This window comes from Talpa europaea, assembly GCF_964194135.1.
Source record: "Talpa europaea genome assembly, chromosome: 7".
In the NCBI taxonomy this organism is placed as follows: Eukaryota; Metazoa; Chordata; class Mammalia; order Eulipotyphla; family Talpidae; genus Talpa; species Talpa europaea.
The window spans coordinates 115,571,632-115,592,839 of NC_140074.1; the positions used below are offsets into that span (position 1 = coordinate 115,571,632).

The 21,208-nt window shown below is 50.8% G+C and overlaps 1 protein-coding gene across 1 annotated transcript; it reads right to left on the bottom strand.

The window, feature by feature from the left end:
• Nucleotides 1-16,357: 16,357 nt before the first annotated feature.
• On the bottom strand, nt 16,358-19,976 carry TMEM92 (transmembrane protein 92; the record flags this gene model as incomplete). Its single annotated transcript, XM_084237964.1, has 5 exons — nt 16,358-16,465; nt 16,683-16,878; nt 17,018-17,092; nt 17,774-17,799; nt 19,908-19,976. 5 exons carry the CDS (start codon nt 19,974-19,976, stop codon nt 16,358-16,360), a joined length of 474 nt encoding a protein of 157 aa, XP_084094090.1.
• Nucleotides 19,977-21,208: the final 1,232 nt, after the last annotated feature.

The following is a 21,208-nucleotide window of genomic DNA, read 5'->3' on the forward strand; positions in this document are numbered from 1 at the left end:
TTGCTGCTCCCGGTCTCTACCCTTTCTCTGGCTCGCCCCAAGGCAGGAAATGGGACTTACTTGATTGTGGGTGGGTCCTCTCAGCTCCTACCATTCTCCTGGGGAGACCAAGTCTGCTTGGTTCCTGTAAACCCCACCCTAAATTGTCAGGCTCTGCCTGTGCCTGGGGAGCACCCTGTCCGCTGCTGCTTATGCCTGAGGTGAGTCAGTCTGATTCTGGGGTACATATTGGGAAATATGCAGTTTTACTCCAGCCACGCTCTCTTCCAGCTGCCACCATAATAAAGCAAATGTGTTGGTGGCCTGTGTGCCCTCGAAACAGAAGAAGAGGAGAGGAGGTCCTGGCAGGGTGGAAGCAGATGCTGGGCCCAGTTGGACCTGCAGGGGATTTCCTGGGGCAATTATCTGGGAAGGGTGCTTGAGCATGGAAGGGGAGGGAGCTAGGATGGCACAGGAGCCAGGTGAGAAGGGATAGCTCCCATGCACCCCCACAGCCTTCCAGCTCTGTCAGTGCTGGATGTGGGGCCCGGCCGTGCTCCTGGCCAGGCAGTGTCTCAGCTGGGGCAAATCCCCAAGGAAAGGATGATGCTCCCTGCAGCTGGACAGCTGGTCCTGGCCCAAGGGGAACAGAAGTCAGGGGCCCTGCCTCTCTCCAGTCACTGGCCCCAGCTTGGAGAGATGTCTCCTCGAAAGGAAGATTGACCTTTCACTCTTTTGTAGACTTAGACTTTTCAGTGACTAATGTGGGATGGGAGGAAGGATGAGCAGCATTGCTGGGGCCTGCCTGAGTTTTCAGCCAAGACAGGAAGAACTAAATAGTGTAGGCTGGATGAGGCCCCGAGAAGCTGCAATAAAGCTGCTTTGGAAGAATTGTTTCTTAGGAGTGCTCTTCTTCAGTTCAACAGGAATAGTGACATGTCTCTCTGTGGCATGTGTGAGGCCCTGGGGTGGAAGCCCACCAGCTCTGACACACTGGAGCCAGCCCGACCAGTCTCCCAGCAAGAGAGTGCAGGGACCTCTGAGCAGAGATTAGCTGAGGGAACTGTCTGGGCCTTTAACTAGGAAAGGCATAAAAGGGAGGAGGGGCGTGAGAGTGGAACTTTAACCCTGCTGGGAAGATGTTCAATCCTCCTATTAAGACAAAAAAAGATAAAAGGCATCATTTCTGCAAGATTCAGGTGTTTTTCAGGAAAGGGTCACCAGGTTCCAGGTGCCACTGAGAGTTTCCCTAGGGCAAGACCAGTCCTGAGTACTGTCCTTGGTGTGATGTTTAAACTGGGACCCTGCTTAAGATAGTTTGACTTGCCGCAGCCTCTGCAGTATGAGTTCAATCCCGGCCAGCCAGGGAGCTACCCACATGGCGCAGCAGACCTCTCCTGTCGCCCGCTGCTCCCCTCAGCAGTGTATTTCAGTCAGTCTGCCTGTTCTGCTCTTCAATCTGTCTCTGGTGAATCCTCTCACCCCCTGGACCTCTGGCCTGTACCCCAGTTCTTGTGTGCATAAATAAATAAATCTTCAAAAGAAAAATAAAGGTCTCTGTTGCTTCCAACCAAAAGCAACACTCCAGAGTGGAAGAGCTGAATGGAATCTGTTCAGGACCCCTAAGCTGGGAGTAGGGATAAGAACTACCATGGCAATGTTAGGAGACAACTGTATGGAATGTGCTTAATTCCTCAGGGCACCCCATATTGCCACATTGAATGGAAATGCTAAGCATTTCCTGGCCACCTCACTTGAGGTTCTGCGTGAGGGGCTTAGAATGCAGAGAGGGTGGACATGGAGTGAGAGTGGGTGATATAACTCCACTTTCCAGCAGAAAGTGGTGGGAAATCACTTAATTCTAAAATCTCCCTTTTAGAAATCTGTTAATGTTGGGTGGAACACCGAGGACATTTAGGGCAGTGTCGCTATTCTGTATGACACTGTAATGTAATGTTATACATGTGTCCAAACCCATAGCATGTACAACACAAAGAGTGAACCCTGATGTAAACCTGGACTTCAGTTAATAATGATGATGTGGGGGGCCTCCCCGGTGGCGCAGCGGTTGAGCGCTGGGTTGCCAAGCTGCCTGCAGCCTCCGCGGTGCCGGTTCAATCCCCGGCTGCTCCCCGGCCACCGGAGGAGGGTCCCACATGGCGCGCAGACCTGTCCTGCCGCCCGCTGCTCCCCTCAGCAGTGTACCTCGGTCCTTCTGCCTGCTCTGCTCCCCGCTCTGGCTCTGGTGAATTCTCTCACCCTCCCGCCCTTCTGACTGTACCCAGTGTTTGTATGAATAAATAAATAAATAAATCTTTTAAAAAAAATGATGACGTGGGAACAATATTGACTCAATTGTCAATAACACACCAAACCTGTGCAAGATATTAATAGTAAGGAAACTGGGTGTGGGTTGAGGGGTAAAGGGGGCAGGGGGCAACCCCTGTACTTTCTATATAGTGCCTGTGTAAATGTACTACTCTTCTAAAATATAAGTCAATTAAAACAAATCCATTAATACAAGATCATATGTCTAATCTCTTCCAATTAAAAATCATAGTGCATGGCTACATCTGTATTTTCTGGAAAAAAAAAAAAAGATGTAAGCCCCATTTTATCACCCCTAATACCAGTTACATAGACACAAGCTTGAGCTGACACAAACCCAGGACTTAAGTGCCAACAATCTCCCAAAGTTTGCTCAAGTGCACATTTTTTGTGTCAACAATTTACTTACTTATCTTAGAAAAATACCTGAGCGCTGGACAAATAAGTCATGTTGAAAGCTCTGAGGAACGAACTCACCTAAATGCTTCTATCGCTAGGCTGGCTCTTTTCCCAAGACAAAGTTCTTTGCCAAATAAGTCTTGATTCCAGCTTGGAAGGGGGGAAGTTTATAAACACACACAGAGAAGCACAGATGCTTCCTGGGATCTAACAGTTCCCCAGTGGAGTCCGGGCTGCCTGCCACCCTCCCCAGATCTCTACCTGAATTGCTTCACCCTCCTTCTTTCAGATTTGCCTCCAGTTCACATTCACGGGGCCCCCTCCTCCAGGTAGGCAGCAGGGTCCTGCGCCAGGGGAGGGACCTCTCTCCGTGCTAGGTCAGCTTGCCTGTGCCTCTCACAGACTGGGTTGGCGCTGTGTCCTTTGTCCTCTGGGGGACAGCCTCCAGCTGCCAGCTGTCACACAGCCCAAACCCCATCAGCCTTCCTCACTTGTAACATTTTGTTCTACAGCCACCGATTCCGTGTTTCCCCGGCTCTGTCCTTGTGCAGCTGGCAGGCTCCCCACCATTCATTTGGGGTCCATACCGTTCTGCTGCTACAGAAAGGGCCAGCCCTCTCCCAGCCCTGCAGAGGGGCAGAGTTGTTCCTTGTCTGATGAGAAAGATCCAAGAGCTGCATCCCCGCACCCCCAGCAGCATTTCCTTATTGGAATCAAAGCCCCGATGTCAGGATCCTGCTGCAGGTACCCACCTCTGAGGCCCAGTCCTGCCTCAGGTCTGTCCACCCTCCAACCTTCCTACTACCACATCTGGGACCCCACAGGCCACCGGGTTCCCCTGATGGGCTCTAGAGCCAGGCACCCTGGACCCTCCCAGAGGTCACAGAACCCTGAGCCTTGGCTCTCCTAGCGCAGTGGCCATGAGTCACACCTTCCACCCAAGGTTGTTGTGAGGAAAGCACTTGCTCAGCACGAGGTCTGGCCCCTGTACCACTGGGAGTCAGTGTCACCACTGTATTCTGACTTGTCCCCGTGCTGGGAGGGGCAGGGAGAGACTCCCCACTCCTGTCACCTTGCTGGGTAGAGGGCCAGGTGGGCCTGAACTGCGCCTTTATTGAATTCCCCACCCTGTTAGGTTAAACACTCCACCCTCCGTGACCTGCCCAGATTACAGGTGTTTTTCCTGAGCCCAGTGAGGCTGACCTTTCTCACAGCCAAGGATGGCCCAGCCAGCCAGGGAGCCAAGGTGGCCGTGGAGAGGGACGGGGGTCGCTGCTGTTGTGTGGATGGTTTGCCTGGGACTCTCGTGGCAGGGTGTGGGGGAGCAGGGTGAAACCAGGGCTGGCCAGTCCCGGCCTCTGAAAAAATCCAAGGCTGAGGTGAGATCTGCAAGATCACGCAAAAGGTGTCGGTTGGTACCAGCCTCTCCTGCCCCCATAGGTGAGTTTTCAATGAGTCATGACTATTGTTTCACTCAGTGTTTTCATTTAGCAGATATTCATGGAGCAGCTACTTTTCTAGAAAAGAAATTATACCTTAAGACCATAAGTAAAAAGCAGAGAGTGGGGAATACAGTGTGATTTTTGTCCAAGTCCGTGTGAGCAAGTGTGCCCGTGTGCACGCAGAGAATGTCTAGGAGGATATTTATGTCCCCATGGGTCTTGTTCTCTTCTTTAAATTTCCCCATATTGTGTGAATTTCTTTTCCGTGAGCATGTAGAACCTTTCTAAACAGGAAAAAAAAAAAACAATGTTGTGATTTCCATCTGGGGAAAACAAAGCATGTTGATAAGCGCTCCCAGGAAGACTGGAAGGCCGTGTGTTCCAGTCACAAAACTGGAGCTTCTCACTCTCTGACACGCACACCAGCGGCCTGGGGGCTCTGTTTCCACACCCGGGCTGAGTCAGTAGGTGTCGGGGCGCGGAGAGCCTGCATTACTAGCCCACAGGTGACAGAGGCTGCTGGTCCCAGGACTAGATGCTGAGTCACCAGGCTCTAGTGCAGGGATCTCAGATTGGGATCCTGACTGTCCTCCGGTGTAGTTCAGTGCTGGGAAAAACTTATTTAACAGAGACAAACTAGCTTTGTCATTATTAGAGCCCCCTCCCTTGACATTAGCCTTCTCTGGGTCCTGAAGTGACCCTGAAACCAGCATTTCAAGCCACAGCACCTGCCTCTTCCTGCGAGGTGCACTGCTAGCCTCTCCAGGTAGGCAGTGTCTGCTAGTTCCAGAGCTGGGGCTCAGCCCTGCTGTACCCCCACATGTGGGTCTGCCCTCCTTGTCCGTGCAGTCCCACTTCTGCCCAGGCGAGGGCAGCAGAAGACAGGGCGTCCCAGAGGAAAGCCTTCCCCCAGTTGAGGGTGACAAGTGGGAATGAGCACAGATTTCCATGTTCTCTCTAATGGTTACAAGACGAACTGTGCCAGGTCAAATTCAATTATTTGTTTAGGATTTAGGCTCCAGGTTTTTTCCCTAAGGATATTTGGAGCATTATACTAAAAGGAAGAAGTCAGGATTAAAAATAGAACAGAAACCATGCAGAGAGCTTACCTGGTTGCTGAGCTAAGCTGCAGGTCCTAGATTTTGAGTTTTGAGGAAAGTAAGGTCAGGGAGAAGCAGCCTGAGGCCTTCAGGGCCAGGCGGGAGGCAGTGACCATGGACTAAGACAGCCTGAGCACCAGGCTCGGACCAGGGGCTAAAGGGTTGTTTGCTTGGCTGTCTGCATTCTGACTTCACAGTCCTGGGGGCTATAACCCCATTTTATGTGGGTGGAAACAGAATCAGCAAGGCCAGCATGGTGACCTCTGTGCCTCAGTTTGTTAAGTAGCAGAGTTGGGACCTTCAATCTACATTCCTCCGCCTACTTTGGATGACATGCTTTTCTGTTCTGGCCCAGCCCACACACCCTCACTTACAGAGTGCACTGAGGGGTGTGAGATCAGGTGTTGAGTGTGTAGAAGGGGCTTGCACAAGCTCAGAGATGCCACCACGAGGCCCTCCCAGGTCTTTTTTACCACACGGGTCTCTGCAAAAGTCAACTACGCCCCCTCACCTCCAAAAATTTTTGCTTTCCTTAAAAAAAGAATTTTTTTTTTCCAGAGATCCTTACATCTGGACCTTCTCCCCAGAGTTCAAAGTTATTTAATTTTTTATTTTATTTTTGTCCTGGATCCCACTGGCAATCTAATGAAGTCAAAGGGCCCCTTCTCTGAATGATGCAGAAATGCACTTTAAATGCATAAAATAAAAGACATTGGAACAAGGAGAACAAATTATATCCAAATGAAATAAGCAAAATATTTGGAAATTTTATGATAAAATAATGCGTGAGATTCTTTATAAAAATACTTAATAATGGAATCTAGCAGTAAGTTTAATAACTACCAAGGTAAAGTACTTCTGAGTGTAAATGGCACTTCATGGTAGTTCCAGGGACTCTAAGGTGATACAGAGTGTCTGTGGTTTCTATGTGATGCCAACTTTTAGTTAGCAGTTTCTGAAAAAATCAAGAGATCATGTTTTTCCCATTTTAGTTTTTGGACACCCCAAATTCTATCCAGGAAACTATTGTGGGTCCATGGATTCCCTATTTAGAATCTACCTTCCAACCATACAGCAGAACTGCAGGCAGCTTTATGAAAACAGTCCTCCCTGGCACAGATGCTCAGGTTTAGGACAATTTTGTATGTGGTGCTTGGGGAGGGGGCAGCAAGAAGGAGGGCTGTGTCTGGGGTGGGGTGAGGGAACAGGAGGAGAGTGTTTGCGGTGGGACTAAGGGGGGGGAGAAATTGTGCACTAGTTAGTAGAAAGGGCATCTGGAGCGCCCCCTCAAGCCATATTATTTGATGTTAAAGGAAGGGTGACCTCAGAAATCTTGGGGACTCACAGGCAGCAGATACTTGCTTAGTCTTCTGATCTCCCTTTAGCTTTGGTTAGGAGGATTTTTATTGGCTCAGTTTAATCTGAATCCTGTGTGAGAGTTTTGCAAAGAGGTGAAGATCTCCTTTGATCCTGCCTTCCTTGTGTGAGAGTTCAGCTACAAATAGTGTGGAGTCCTTTTGGTTTGCACCTCTAATAAAATCTTTGTTCTTTCCATTTTCAATTTCCTGTGCCAACCTCCCAGGTCCCAGGTCTCCAGTTAGGTTTCGATGGTCTTCTATTTTTATCCTTTCCCCTTTGTTTTGGAGATAGGAGGAGGTATAGATGCATTTCCCTCCAACTGAGGACCTTGGAAATCTCCAAAGGCTTTGAAAACATCGCGTGGCTGCATTAGCAGCTGCTGTGCAGAAACAGGGGCTCAGCAATGAGGACATTTGAGATTTATTTATTTATTTTTTTTAAAAGATTTATTTATTGATTGATTGATTTATACATACATTCATACAAGCACTGGGTACAGTCAGAAGCACGGGAGGGTGAAAGAATCCACCAGAGCCAGAGTGGGGAGCAGAGCAGGCAGAAGGACCAAAGTACACTGCTGAGGGGAGCAGCGGGCAGCAGGAGAGGTCTGCGCGCCATGTGGGACCCTCCTCCAGTGGCCGGGGAGCAGCCGGGGATTGAACCGGCGCCGCAGAGGCTGTGGGCAGCTTCGCAACCCAGCGCTCAACTGCTGCACCACCGGGGAGGCCCTGAGATTTAATTCTATCTTGGCCATTTCCTAACTGGTAGCCTTAATGAAGCCATAGTCTTTCTCAGAATCTTTCTTCATCTGTAAAGTGAGGGAGTTGGTCTAGCAGGCTACGCTGGGCTCTTTGGGTTGAAAGTGACAATAAATCAACTTACAATAGCTTGAGCAAAAATATAAGATATTTAGCTTTTGGTGGCCAGGCTATGTGAAGACAGCTGGACCTCAGGAATAAATGGAGCCAGACATTTGATGATCATCAGGACTTTCTATTTCTTTTCTCTATTTTGCTCTAAATGTTGACTTCTATCTCATTCAGCCAGTCTTCTTCATACAGTGGCTAACATGGATCCTAGTTTGTTCCTGGTTATCCATCAGCAGCTTTTTTACCTGAGCCGTACAGAAATTAGGCAGACTCACCAGATCCAATATTCTCATAGAAGGACTCTGATTGGCTCAGCCTGGATCAATGCTCACCAATGCTCAGTTGTGGCCAGACAGCCAAAGCCACTTTGTAAAAAATGGTTGCTCCCAAGTTTCATGGTTTTTATGTGAATAGGGGTGGGGCGGGGAAGGGGAGGTGGAGACAGTTTCAAGAACATTCAGGAGGCTGGACATATGGGGAAAATGTGTGCTGTAATGAGTTTGGAATTTAATTATTGATGAAAGTTCTGCTGTTGCTGTGTCCAAGAACAAAATTATCTTCTTGAGCCTCTGATTAAAGTTCTTAACATCCTTTGTTCTGAGAAAATGTTGGCAGGAAATTAAAGCAGGCTTTGAATAAATTATTGGTCAAATCTCAGCTAACACAGTTGAAATTTCTTAAATAGACACAACCACAATATAATCCTGTGGAGATCAATCTGGAAATGTAGTGCAGTGAGAAGCTCCAGGACCTGTCTCCTTACCAAGGCAGCAATTGCACAGAGTCTGTCTGATATCACTCTTTGGGAACTCTGGAGTATCTTGAAGGTGTGAAACTTCAAGGAGAAGACTTAGAAGGTAAACTGTATTTAATTTTGGTCAATTTCAGCCCAGTAGTAATGCTCATCCCCTGCCCAGCTCCCCCCACTCCCCCCAGTAATGTGGCAGACAGCTGTGCACGTGTTCCTGGGCAGCTTGCACACAGTTTACAGGAAGTAGAGTGAACAAAAATGACTCCTCAAAATATCAGGGGTCTGTGCTCTGATGGCTGATGATTGTTGCTTCTGATCTCAGAGATGTGTTGCCCACCTTCTTTCTCCTACCCCCACATGTAACTTTCAGGGGATTTAAAACACCATTAGCCTTTTGCTTTCCCTCTTCATTTTTCTCTTTTCTGCTTTTGGGAGCCAAACATTAAAGACTATAGGACATTCAAGAACAATTGCATATATGGGAAAATTAGAAAGTGATCACACATGCCCAGGGAAAGGCACCGGCTCATAAAAGACCTGAGAAGAACTGAAGTTTATAGCTCAGTCTTATTCTTTGCACAGAAACAACCTAAAACAACAACATCAAAATTGCAAAAGCAATTACAAAAAGCAAAAAACAGGGCCTCCCTGGTGGCGCAAGGGGTTAAAATGCAACCTATGGAGCAATCCACAGCCTCTGCAGCACGAGTTTGATCCCCAGCCAGGGAGCTACCCACACGGTACAGCAGACCTCTCCTGTCTCGCCCTCTGCTCCCCTCAGCAGTGTATTATAGTCTGTCTGCCTGTTCTGCTCCCTGCTCTGTCTCTGGTGTATCCTCTCACCCCCCCCATGCACCTCTGGCCTGTACCCCAGTTCTTGTATGCATAAATAAATAAATCTTTTTAAAAAAAAAGCAAAAAAACAGCAAATTCTAGGGAAGAATCTGATTTCCAGAGTTACCACATTATTAGATTCGAATGTCTGGTTTTCAACAAGGAATCACAAGTCATGCAAAGAAACTGTAAGTTATGATCCATTTATTTATTATTTTTAAAGATTGCCTTTTTAAAAAAGATTTATTTATTTATACAAGAACTGGGGTACAGTCAGAGGCACGTGAGGATGAGAGAATTCAGAGACAGAACGGGGAGAAGAACAGGCAGATGGACTGAAAACACTGTGAGGGGAGCAGCGGGCGAGGCAGGCGGGGTCTGCTGCGCCATGTGGGTAGCTCCCTGGCTGGCTGGGAATTGAATCCACACTGCAGAGGCTGTGGACAGCTTCACAGTGCAGCGCTCAACCCACTGAGCCACAGGGGAGGCCCAGTTATGGTCCATTTAAAGGAGAGAAAATCACCTGAAACTGTCCATGAAAGTGACCTGAAGGCAGACCTACTGGACAAAGACTTTAAAGAAATTATTTCAAAGAGATTCAAAGAACTAAAGTAAGATTTGGAGAAAGTTGAGAAAATGATGTATGAAATGGTGGAAATATCAATGAAGAGACATAAGAAGCAAAAAGAAATTCTGCAGCTGATGTGTATAATAATTGAAATGAAATATTCCCCAGAGGACTCAAAGGTAGATTTGAGCAGGCAGAAGAAAGAATCCCTGGGTTTGAAATAGAGCCATGGAAATTGTCAGTTCTGAAGAACAGAAAGAATAAAGATTGAAGAAAAATGAATGGCACTTAAGGGCTGGTGGGATATCATGAAGGACAAGTGACCCAATGAATGCATTGTGGGGGGCCCTGGAGGAGAGGAGAGGGACAGAGGGAATAGTTGAAGAAATACTAATTGAAATCTCCCCAGATTTGATGAAAAATATGAAAGTAAGAATTCAAGAAACTCAGTGAACTCTTATTAACATGAACAAAAATTTTCCTGCACCAAGATACATTATAATCAGACTTCCAAAAGACAAAGTGAAAGAGAGAATCTTTAAAGTAGCAAGAAAAAAGTAAGTCATCACATACAGGGATCCTCATTAAGATTCAGCAGATTTCCCATCAGAAACTTTGGAGACCAAAAGGCAGTGAGTTTATAGTCAGAAAGAGATAGAGAGAGAAATTAAAACATGCCTAGATAAGCTGAGGGGATTCATCCAGATACCATTAGACCTGCCTTATAAAAAATGCTCAGGGGACATGGAAGGAAACTAGACAATAATTCAAAGCCATATAAAAAACAAAGATGATAAAAGTTACTATTTTTGTGACAATGGTTTGAAACTACTTTTTTGTTTTCTACATGATTTAGAAGACTAATATATTAAAAGAAACAATTATTGGGCCTCCCCGGTGGCGCAGCGATTGAGGGCTGGGTTGCGAAGCTGCCCGCAGCCTCTGCAGTGCAGGTTCGATCCCCGGCTGCTCCCCGGCCACCGGAGGAGGGTCCCACATGGCGCGCAGACCTCTCCTGCCGCCCACTGCTCCCCTCAGCAGTGTACTTCAGCCCTTCTGCCTGCTCTGCTCCCTGCTCTGGCTCTGGTGAATTCTCTCACCCTCCCACGCTTCTGACTGTACCCAGTGCTTGTATAAACAAATAAATAAATAAATATTTTTTAAAAAAGTACTTAAATAAATAAATAAATAAATAAAAGAAACAATTATTAATCTAAAAGGTGGTATCACTGTAACCTTGGTTTGTCGTTGCACATTTTGTTTTCTACATAATTTAAAGACTACATGAGGGAAGTATTAGCATTTTAAAAAAATCATTGGCTTATGTTATATAATTTTGTGCCATCATTTCCCAAAGAGGTGGGGTTGAAGCTGTAAGGGAGCATTTTTTTTTTGTACATTATTGAAGTTAAACTCATATAAATTAGAGTGTTATAACTTTAGGATGTTAAATGTAATATTCATGATAAGCACAAAGAAAATATCTATAGAAGTTACATAAAAGGAAATGAGAAAGGGATTTAAATTTCCTTTATAAAACAAAAATCAACTAAATACAAGACAATAATGCAGAAAATGAGGGTCAAACATGCCACTGTCATGTAGAAAACAAATAGCACAGAACAGAGGTCCTTACCCATCAGGCATTACTTTAAATGTGAATGAATTAAACTCTCCAACCAAACAACGGAAATTGGCAGAATGGATAAAAGCACTTGATGCAACTACGCCCTGTCAACAAGAGACTTGCTTTGGATTCAGGGACACAGATAGCCTCAAAGTGAAAAGATGGAAAAAGATATTCATATAAATAGTAATGAAAAGAGAGCAAAGGTAGTTATACTAGTATTAGACAAAATAGATATTCAATCAAAAAAGCTTACAAGACGCAAAGGACATATATTGATAAAGGTTCAATATAACAAGAAGATATAATAATTTAAAACATTATTCACCCAATAACAGAACATCAAAATATGTGAAGCAAAAACTGACAGAACGGAAAGGAGAAATAAACAATTCTATAATAGTTGGAGACTTCAGGACCTCCCCTGGTGGTGCAGTGGTTGAGCGCTGGGCTGCGAAGCTGTCCCACATGGCGCGACAGACCTCTCCTGCTGCGCCCGCTGCTCCCCTCAGCAGTGTATTTCATCAGTCTGCCTGTTCTGTTCCCCGCTCTGGCTCTGGTGAATTTTCTCACCCTCCCGCACTTCTGACTGTACCCAGTGCTTGTATAAATAAATAAATAAATCTTTTTTAAAAATTAAGAAAAAATAGTTGGAGACTTCATACCCCACTTTTAGTTGAGGATAGAGCAATCGGACAGAAGGTATCTAAAGAAACAGAGCACTTAACACAATAAACCAACTAGATTGAATAGCAACACGCAGAACACTTCACCCAATAATAGCATGCATGTTCCTCTCACAAATGAAGTCTCAATAGATTTTAAAAAATAGATATTACACAAAATATCTTCTCCAATTGCAAGCTGAAATTAGAAATCGATAACAGAAGTAAACTTGACAATTCACAATTTTGTGGAAAATCACAGCCCATTCTTAAACAACCAGTGGATTAAAGAAGAAATCATAAGCTATATTAGAAAATAGGTAGAACTGAATCAGCAGAGAACAGAGAGTTGTTATTTAATGGGTACAGTTTTATAAGCACACAGCACATGGACATTGTACCAAAGTCAGCTTCATGATCTGATACTGTACATAAGGTGTAACCACTGGGGAACCAGTCAGAGGGAAGTTGGGACCTTTCTGCACTAGCTTTGCAGTCTCAAGTGAATCTGTAATGATTTCAAAATAAAATATTTAAAAAATCAGAGAAGAGTTATAAGATAGAGGGTGGTAACATTGCATAGCATCATGAATTTATTTAATACCACTGAGCTGTAACTTGAAAATAGTTAAGCCATTAATTTTTTATGTTGTGTATATTTTACCACAATTTAAAAAAAGGGAAAAAAAAACAAATGTACAAGCAAGCTGGGTAGAGGATCAGAGGTGGAAAAATAAGACCTTTATTTGGGTTATATGTTTCAGTTCAGAGGTCAGCTAACTATGGTGCATGAGCCCAATTTGCTTGTTTTTATAAATAAAATTTACATTTTGTCTATGTGTGTGTGTGTGTGTGTTTATAAAATCCTTCCCCAATATGTAGATGATTCAGAAACGTTCCAGAGCCTCTGATTGCTCTGCATCTCTGTGTGAGTAGAAGTCACACGCTTGACTGCAGAAAAGTCATGTCAGGTGTGAAGGAGGGAGAAACCCCTCCACTTTTGCATTCACCGTTGCAGCAGAACATTCACAAATTACCTCCCTCTACACCTACATTAAATAAACAGCAAGCTGTAAAAAGCAATAAACCGTGCTTTGTAGTGGGCCCTGGGTGCATAAACCAAAACTAAATTTGATATAATGAACTTTAACATTTAAGCTCTTGAACATTGGAGGTAGGAAACTGATTTTTTAAATATTTTATTTTGAAATCATTACAGATTCACTTGAGACTGCAAAGCTAGTGCAGAAAGGTCCCAACTTCCCTCTGACTGGCTCCCCAGTGGTTACACCTTATGTACAGTATCAGATCAGGAAGCTGACTTTGGTACAATGTGCGTGTGCTGTGTGCATTGCTGTTATTTTATCACCTGGGTAGATTTGTGGTTCAGAACCTCCCATCACCCCAAAGATCTACCTCCTGCTACTCCCTTAAAGCCACACACAGTCCCCTCCCACCATCATCCCTTACCCCTGATACTCATTAATTTGCTCTCAATCTCTAATATATTGAGGAGACTGGGTTTTAAATCCAATTTCTGACCCTGCCAGCTGTGTGACCTTGGGTGAGTCACTTCCTTTTCTGGACTTTGGTTGACTCATCTGTAATAGGGTTGAAATACGTCAGCATTTCTCTCAAATTTCCACAAAATGCTAAGAACTTAAAATTTCCCAGGGATTATGAGGAAAATGGGCTTTTATGGCAATATAAATTAAGGGAAGGCTGTTTTAAGTAATGAAAGAGGGCTTCTTTCCTGGGAATTCTCAACCCTTTACTATGTTAAACTGGGTTGCAGATCTTCCTGTGGGAGGTATGTATACAGCAGCGCTTCCAAATTTATTTGAGCACAGATTACCGCTCCCTTATTGAAAACATCTTCTAGAAGTTTTTTTTTAGGGAATACACTTTGAGATACTCTGTGGCTGAGGATCTCTGAGGTGCCCATATCCTGTGTAGAGGGAGAAATTTTGTCTTCCAAAAGATGTGCCTGCCTGGAGCCTCAGAATGTGGCCTCATTTGGAATAAGTGTCTTTGCAGATTTAATGAACATGAGGATCTTGAGGTGGGATCATCCCAGATTAAGGGACCCCTAAATCCAATGAAGAGGGTCCAGGAGAGACAGCATGGGAGAACACATAGACACAGAGGAGAAAGTCGTGTGAAGACGGTGGCAGAAAAGGGTGGCAGGCGCTCACCCAGGACCCCGAGAATTGCAGGCAGCCCCAGAAGCCAGGAGGGAGCATGGGATGGCTCTGCCTGAGAGCCTCCAGAAGGACCGGGCCCGCCCACACAGAGACTTTAGACTCTGGCCTGAACTGAGAGTGCACATTCTGTTGCTGTAAGTCATCCATGTGGTAGTTATTTGTTTGGATCCTAGTCCCAACAAATGAATGTACCTTTATTAGGAACCCCCGGGGGTTTAAAGCAAGGAGGGGTCACCTGTAGGTCTCCCTGCTCAGGGCCTTTCCATGTGGCACCCCTCTGCCCTGGGTGCTCTTCTCTATGCACTTTCAAGTCCAGCTCCTTCTCTTTCCTCTGCAATTACTTTAATGTCACCTGTTAGGAGAGATCTAAAGCAGTCCCTGCCCATGACAGTTCTCTAATATTCCATGCTTACTTGTTCTTCCCAGCACTGAGCCCACAGTGGACACACCAACCTGTTTGTTGGGTGGTTTGAAGAGCGTCTATTTCCCACGAGGGCAGGAATGACGTCTGCTTGTGGCTCTCCTTTCTGCAGACCTGGAATAGTGCTGCCCCGTGCTCCTTAGCATTTAGTGACAGGGAGGAAGTTAAAAACGGGCAGTTTCTGCACCAGGTCCCAGCAACATTTGGTCTGGGGTGACTACTGTCGTCAGGCCACCCTACCACTGCCTGGGTGGATTTCAAGGCCCATGTCCTCCTTGACGAAAGGAGGCAGCAACCAGGCTGAGTGTGGCTTCCTCCTCTGTCTGCTAACTCACCGCTTAACAGCCTTCCATGGTGTTGGGGCCCAGGGGTACCACAGTGAGGGCAAACTTAGCTCGAGGGCTTGTCTAACTGGAGCTCCCCACATGGACACAAAGCACCCACATATCTTCCTTCTGCTCCCCACTCATCAATCCCTGACACTTAAATGGAACTTTCTGTGTCTGGACTCATTTCCCTAACCAACCCCGGCACGATGTTGTCAATTGCTATTTTTCCTCTGGGGCTGAGGATTCCCCAGCCAGACAGACCCAGTTCCTGCTATTTGGGCCCCAATGCCCCAAGGAGGATTATTAACAAGCCCTGGAGGGGGCATCCCTGACAGCAGTCAGGTCAGCTCCACTTCCAGTTCTCCAGGCCAGGAGCCTTGGCCAGCGCTGCTGCTGTGCCCTCCACCTGCAGAGAAGGCACTGCGGGGAGCAGTGTGAAGCTAGGTGGCAGGGAGTTGGGGGGGGTCTGTCTTACTCTGCATGCCCCTGCCAGCCTCCCAGCTCCCGCCTTTGCTACAGCCCCCACAGGACTCTCCATGTTGAGATGGAAAATGCCTCTTTCCTCTTAGGAGTTAACATATAGGGGGGATGGAGGGTGGGAAGAGAAGGGTGGATCTGGCACTCTGCTGCTCCCTCCAGGAGATTCCAGGGTGCCGCTGATCAAGGTCTCCAAACTGCCCCACAGAGGACTGGCCTCCCCACTCTCCTCCCTTGTGCCCCCTGCCACCCCAAGGGTGACAGAGCAGGGAGCTGAACTCTGCTCTGGGGAAGCAGAGGGAGCAGGGTGGGGAGCCAACAGCCAGCCCACCGCCCTATCCAGTCTCTGCAGCGCCCAGAGACCTCAGCGCCAGGGCAAAGCATCTGCAGGCAGCATCTTCCGGAGGTGGCAGTGGGTGTCCTGTCCTCCCGGACAGGCAGTCAGCACACCCTGGAAGATGCATCAGGGGTGGGACTTGGGGCACAGTGAGCCCTCCCTAAGTCCCCCACAGTGTCTGGGTTCACCTCCCTGCTCACGCCCCAGGCAGCCAGAAGCTGACTCTCAGCAAAAACCGGCTGGAATTTAATGAGTACATGGTCCTGCGAGGACAGTGACACCCCATGGGGGACAGAGGTCTCCCCTATACAGGCAGAAGAGGAAGGTTCTTGGGGCTCATTCAAGTGGAAGGTGCTCGGTGGCGATCCCTCCAGCACAGAAGTGCCCCCACAATGGCACAGAGCTGGCGTCCAGTCCAGAGACGGGCTCTGTCCACTCCGGGTTCCAAGGTCAGACACCTCCCACTGCTGGAGTTCTCCTCCCAGCAGCCTCGTAGCTGACACTGTTGCTCCAGCCCTCAGGACAAGAGAAGTCGCTGGGGCAGGGAAGGCAGTAAGTTCAATCCAGGAATGGACGGGGGTAGCAGGAAGACGCAGGCAATCCAGGGGCCCAGGAGTCTCTGGCTGGATCCAGGAGGACCTGGCGGTGGGTTCCAGGCGGGAGGTGGCTCAGAAGGCTGGGTTGTCGATGCCCCTGTGGGCTCCAGCATGTTCTTCGGGCCTGAAGCTGTAGGGAGGGGGTGGCTCTGTGGGGAGCAGGACAGGCTTCAGAATAACCTGCAGGGAAAGGAGGGGACACAGACTCCTTAGGGCCTGGTGCTGGCCATGGCCACCCAGAGCTGACTGTGACACGCTGGCCAGGGAGAAGGTGACCCAGGCTGCCTCCCTCGGGGCCAGAGGCTGGTGTGAGGAGACCTCCCACTGTCCCTTAGCTCAGGGCAACAGGGAGGCACAGTCGGCCACGGAGCAGCACAGGGATGGGGCAGACACCCACCTCATTGTAGGGGGGTGGGGGCTCAGGAATGGATACCCCCACCCTCTCTGGGGGGGCCATGGAGGGCCTTTCTGGGGGTCCCACATGATCCATTGGGATGTCCAGCTCTGGCTTTCTGCAGCTGCGACAGTAGCGCTTCATCAAGCCACAGATGCATAAGAAGGGGATGCTGACAAGGAAGGCGATGACGAAGACCCTGCAGTGAGGAGGCACCAACACCCGCTGAGTCTCCAGGCCATGCCCACAGCACCTCCTGCCCTGGCCCACATCCGACCCCCTTGGCTGGAAGTGCAGCTGCCCCAGGGGACTGAGCTGGAGAGGCTGCCCAGACTCACCTCAGGGGGCCAGAGAAGATGTCCATCTTTGGGCAGCATTGGTCGTCACAGCATGTGAATCCTTCAGGGCACATACTGGGGGGCATAGAGAGGGGGTGTTGGCATCAAGTCCTGCAATCTCATCCATAACTCAGGGCAGAGCTCAAGCCCGCCCCTTGCTCCCCTTGGCTCAGTGGGAGAAACTTGCACCCAGGACCTGGACCTGCGCTCCTGGGTTAGTTATGCTCCTCACGTGGCCGCAACCCCCCTCTGTAAAATGGGCGCGATGTGAGACCCCTCTACTGAGGGCCGAGTCACTGCCCCCACTGTGGACAGGCAGAGAGGCCTCACCAACACCCTAGGGAGATGGGGAGGGGGGTGGGTGGGCGTGCCCAGCAGGAGTGGGAGGGGCCTTGCTGGTGCCCCTGCAGGGGGAAGTGGGAGGAGAGAGTGTTCCAGAGCTTCCAGGACTCACTGGTTGCCCAGCAGGTGTTTGTCCCACTCGGGGTTCCCTCAGAGGGGAGATGGCCTGAGACTGCACTGAGGACGGCTGGGCTCTGACTCCCCGCAGCCTGCAGGTTGGCTGGTGGAAGGAGGGGAGAGTCCCCTCTGGGTGGGGGACCCGGGGGGGGGGGTGGGGGGGCCCAGTGGGCTGGAAGGGGAGTGTGTGTGAATGACTGATGAGGTGCTCCCTCCCCCCATCCCCTGAAGGCAGGTAGGGCAGGCTTCAGGGTGTCTCTCCCAGACTGGCAGGTACAGCCCACACCCCAGACTTACAAGACGATCCCACATTGGGCTGCAGCCTGTGGAAGGAAAGAGGCAGAGGTTAGAGGTCTCCCCCAGGAACAGGGTCTCCTAGCAACGGTGCTGCATGTTCTCAGGGGTCAGTGTTTTCCCCCAAGACTGCTCTCCACCTCGCCCCCCCATGTGCCCCTGGGCAACAACTGGAGCCCCAGCTGCCACATCTGGCCTCAGCTTTCCTTTCTCTCAACCCTGGCCCCCCAAACCTATATAATTTCATTCCCTTTCTTAGTAGAGGCGCGAGGTGCGAGCTTATCTGCTGTCTCCTTGCCTGCCCCTTCCCGCACCGGCAGCCACATTCCTGGTCCCAAAGGCTCAGGTCTTCTGCCGCCCTTCTGCGCTGTGTTCTCTCCATGGCTTTGGTGTCAGGGGTCCAGGAGTCAGCAACTACTCCTGCCTGCTAGATCACTCCAGGCTCCAAAGCTTTCGCCTTCCCCTCACTGAGGTGAGCTTCTGGGCACAGCTCTTCCAACATCTCACACTGGAAACACTTTCTTTTGTCTCCTCAACTGCCGGTCTCCCCGAAAAAGGCAACCTTCAGAGGGCAGGGAGTTCTGTCTTTCTAGTCACTGTCAAACCCAGTCATGACGCTGGCCTGGAGGAATGAATGAAGCCCATTCACCCATCACCTGGCTTCATCTCCCCCAGGCTACTCCACCTGGTGCGGGGAGTACAGTTTGGGGGGGTGGGGGTGATGAAGGGGGGTTATCTATCACACACACCTCGCCCCTCCCAGCCTCCAGTGCAAGCAAGCAGGGCTCAAGGATAGGTAGTCACTTGGGCAAAGCCACTGTGACTTTCTGTCTTTACAACCACAAGGATGACAGCAGCATACAGCCAGGGACGCCCGTGCAGCCAACAAGAGAACGCTCTGCTGTGCTCGGCTCCATGGGAATGTCCTTCCCAGCCAGGGAGTGACCGGAGCAGGGGGGAGCCCCTGCAGAAGCCCACAGAGGGGAGGACTGGAGCCAAGAGGGCGACTGCAGAGCTGGGGACAAACCAAGGGGTTTGGGGAGGACGCAGAAGTCAGGCCCTGACCCTCAGATACCAGACGCGCCTCCCTCTCCTGGCAGGTTTAATAAATGGGTGCTGAGTTCCAGTTTGGGGCAGTGGGGGGGGGGGGCTTCTCCAGATACTCTCCCTCCACTCTAAGGGGGTGGTCTTCTCGGAGGCTGTCCACAGCCTGCTTTCTATCCAGTGTCAGGGATCTTGGTCTTGGGAACCCGGTTTATTTACACTCATTCGGGAACATTAACAGCACCTGGCCCTGCAGTTGTTGGAGGAATAAGAAGAGGATGTTCGGCCTAGTGAGTGCCGGCGCCAGCTGACCCGGACAGGCCTGGCAGGACCAGCGCCTCCTGGGCAGAGCTTTCTGAGAAGGTCTGGTGGTGGGAACCTGCCCTGTTCCGGGGAGCAGCCTGGGACTTCCCCGGGATTCTTCAGCCCAAACTGCATGAGGTGTAGAAGGTGCATCAGGTGCTTCCAGGACAAGCTCCCATCCCTGGACTGGTCACACCTCCCCCAGGGCTTTTAGGGTTTATGTGGGAGCAAGGGGTTCCTCTGGCCAGAATCAAGACTTCAGAGGACACTGCGGCCTGGGGTCAGGCAGCTGGGTCAAATCCTACCCCAGGCTGGACTCCTATCTCCAGTCCCAGGAGGGCAGGAGAGCCTGCTCTACCCCAGGGCTCAAGCAGAAAAACACAGCCCCAGAGGCCTGGGACTTCCCCAAGGTCACCCAGCCCTGGAGGAGCAGAGCTGGGGAGACAGGCTGGCCAGGTGTGCAGACCTCAGCCCCCCACCGCTGGCTTTCCCAGCTTTCTGACTGCGCAGAAGGAAGAGCCAAGGCTCCTGTGGGGTCAAAGTCCCCACTCCAGAGAGGTGCTGGGTGTCAGATGGTGGGGCGCTGGGCGGAGCCCACCCCAGTCCCTGCAGCAAGCAGCCTGGGTACTCAGGACCACCCATCCTGTCCCCCCTCCGCAGCAAGAAGAGAAAGGAGGCTGCTAACAGCGCGTGGTGGGGGGAATCCTGACAAGGACAGGTAGTGACCCGGCTCCAGAAGCGGGTTCCTGACCGCGGAGAGCAGATCCTGAAGGGCGAACCCAAAGCTCACCTGTTGGAGGCCGGCCAGCAGGCCGAGCAGCAAGGTGGGCCGGAGGCCGGGCACCCCGGAGTCAGACATCCTGACATGGGGGTCACTGAGCTTCCGCGTAGTGGGGGAAGGAGGGGAGAGGTGGGGGCCTCTTCCAGGTCCCTACACCTGCAGGGCCCCGCCTCAGGAGGGAGGCGGAGCTTAGGCACCCTAGATAGGACGGTCCTGGGCCTGAATGCGGAAGGGGTGTGTGTGTGTGTGTGTGTGTGTGTGTGGGTGGGTGGGTGGGTGGGTGGGTGGGGAGGGGGGGGACTTGGTTGAAGTTTGGTAACTGGGAGGTAGAACTGATAACCTGGGGGGGTTGGGGGGATTCCGGTGTTTGGACAGCCTTGCTCTGCCTCCCAGCCCGCAGCTCCCCACCTCCAGTCATTCCTGGCCCGAGGGGGGGGCGAGCTGCGCCCCGACGTGCGGGGAACAGGGGGGCGGGGCGTCCCTTCTCCTCCGACCTCTGCGGGCAGAGGCGCGGGAAGGGAAGCCGACCCCTGGAGGGGAGTGTGAGGGGGCTGTTGGGGACGTCACCCACTGCTTTTATTTGGCTCCAGGAGGAGACGCGCGGCTGGTTTCCAAGAGCCCCGAGATCTCCAGGCCCGGGAAGGAGGGTCGGGAGCGGGGCGCGGCCCCTCCCGGTCCCCTGAGCTCCCCTGAGACCCGGGGCGGGGGCGTCGGGCCCCCACACGACGACAGGGGACAGGGGGCACCCGGGGCCCTGGGGCTGCTCCGGGGTCCGCGGCGGGGCGGCGTCGGGACGCGCGGGGCGCGGGCGCGGCGGGCCGGGCTCCTGGAAAGCCCCGCGCGGGTCGCGGCGCGGGAGCAGCCGGATTCCGAGGGGGCGGCCGCGCCCCAGCCCTCGGGACGCGCCCTCGCGGCCGGCCGGCAGGGGGCGGCAGCGCTCAACGCGGCGCCCCGAAGCCCCGGGCGCGGGGGCTGGGACCCCGAGCGCGGGGGCTGGGGCGGGCGGCGGACGGGGTGCAGGGCGCGGGGTGGCGGGAAGCAGCCGCCGAAGCCGAAGCCGGGGAGACGCGGAGGCCGTGGCGAAGGTGGACAGAGGCGGCCCGGCCTGGGGGGGGCGCGATGGCGTGTGGGGGCGGCTGCTCTGGGAGCTGGGGAGAGGGGGGTGCTCGCAGGAGAAGCTCCCAGGACTTTAGGAGCCTCCTGCCAGAGCTGCCTCTGTCACTGAGCATACCCCCAACCTAGCAGGCAGGAAGCCGCTTCTCGGGTTTATTGTTCTTTTTACCGCTTTAATGCCTGTTTGTCATCTCCCG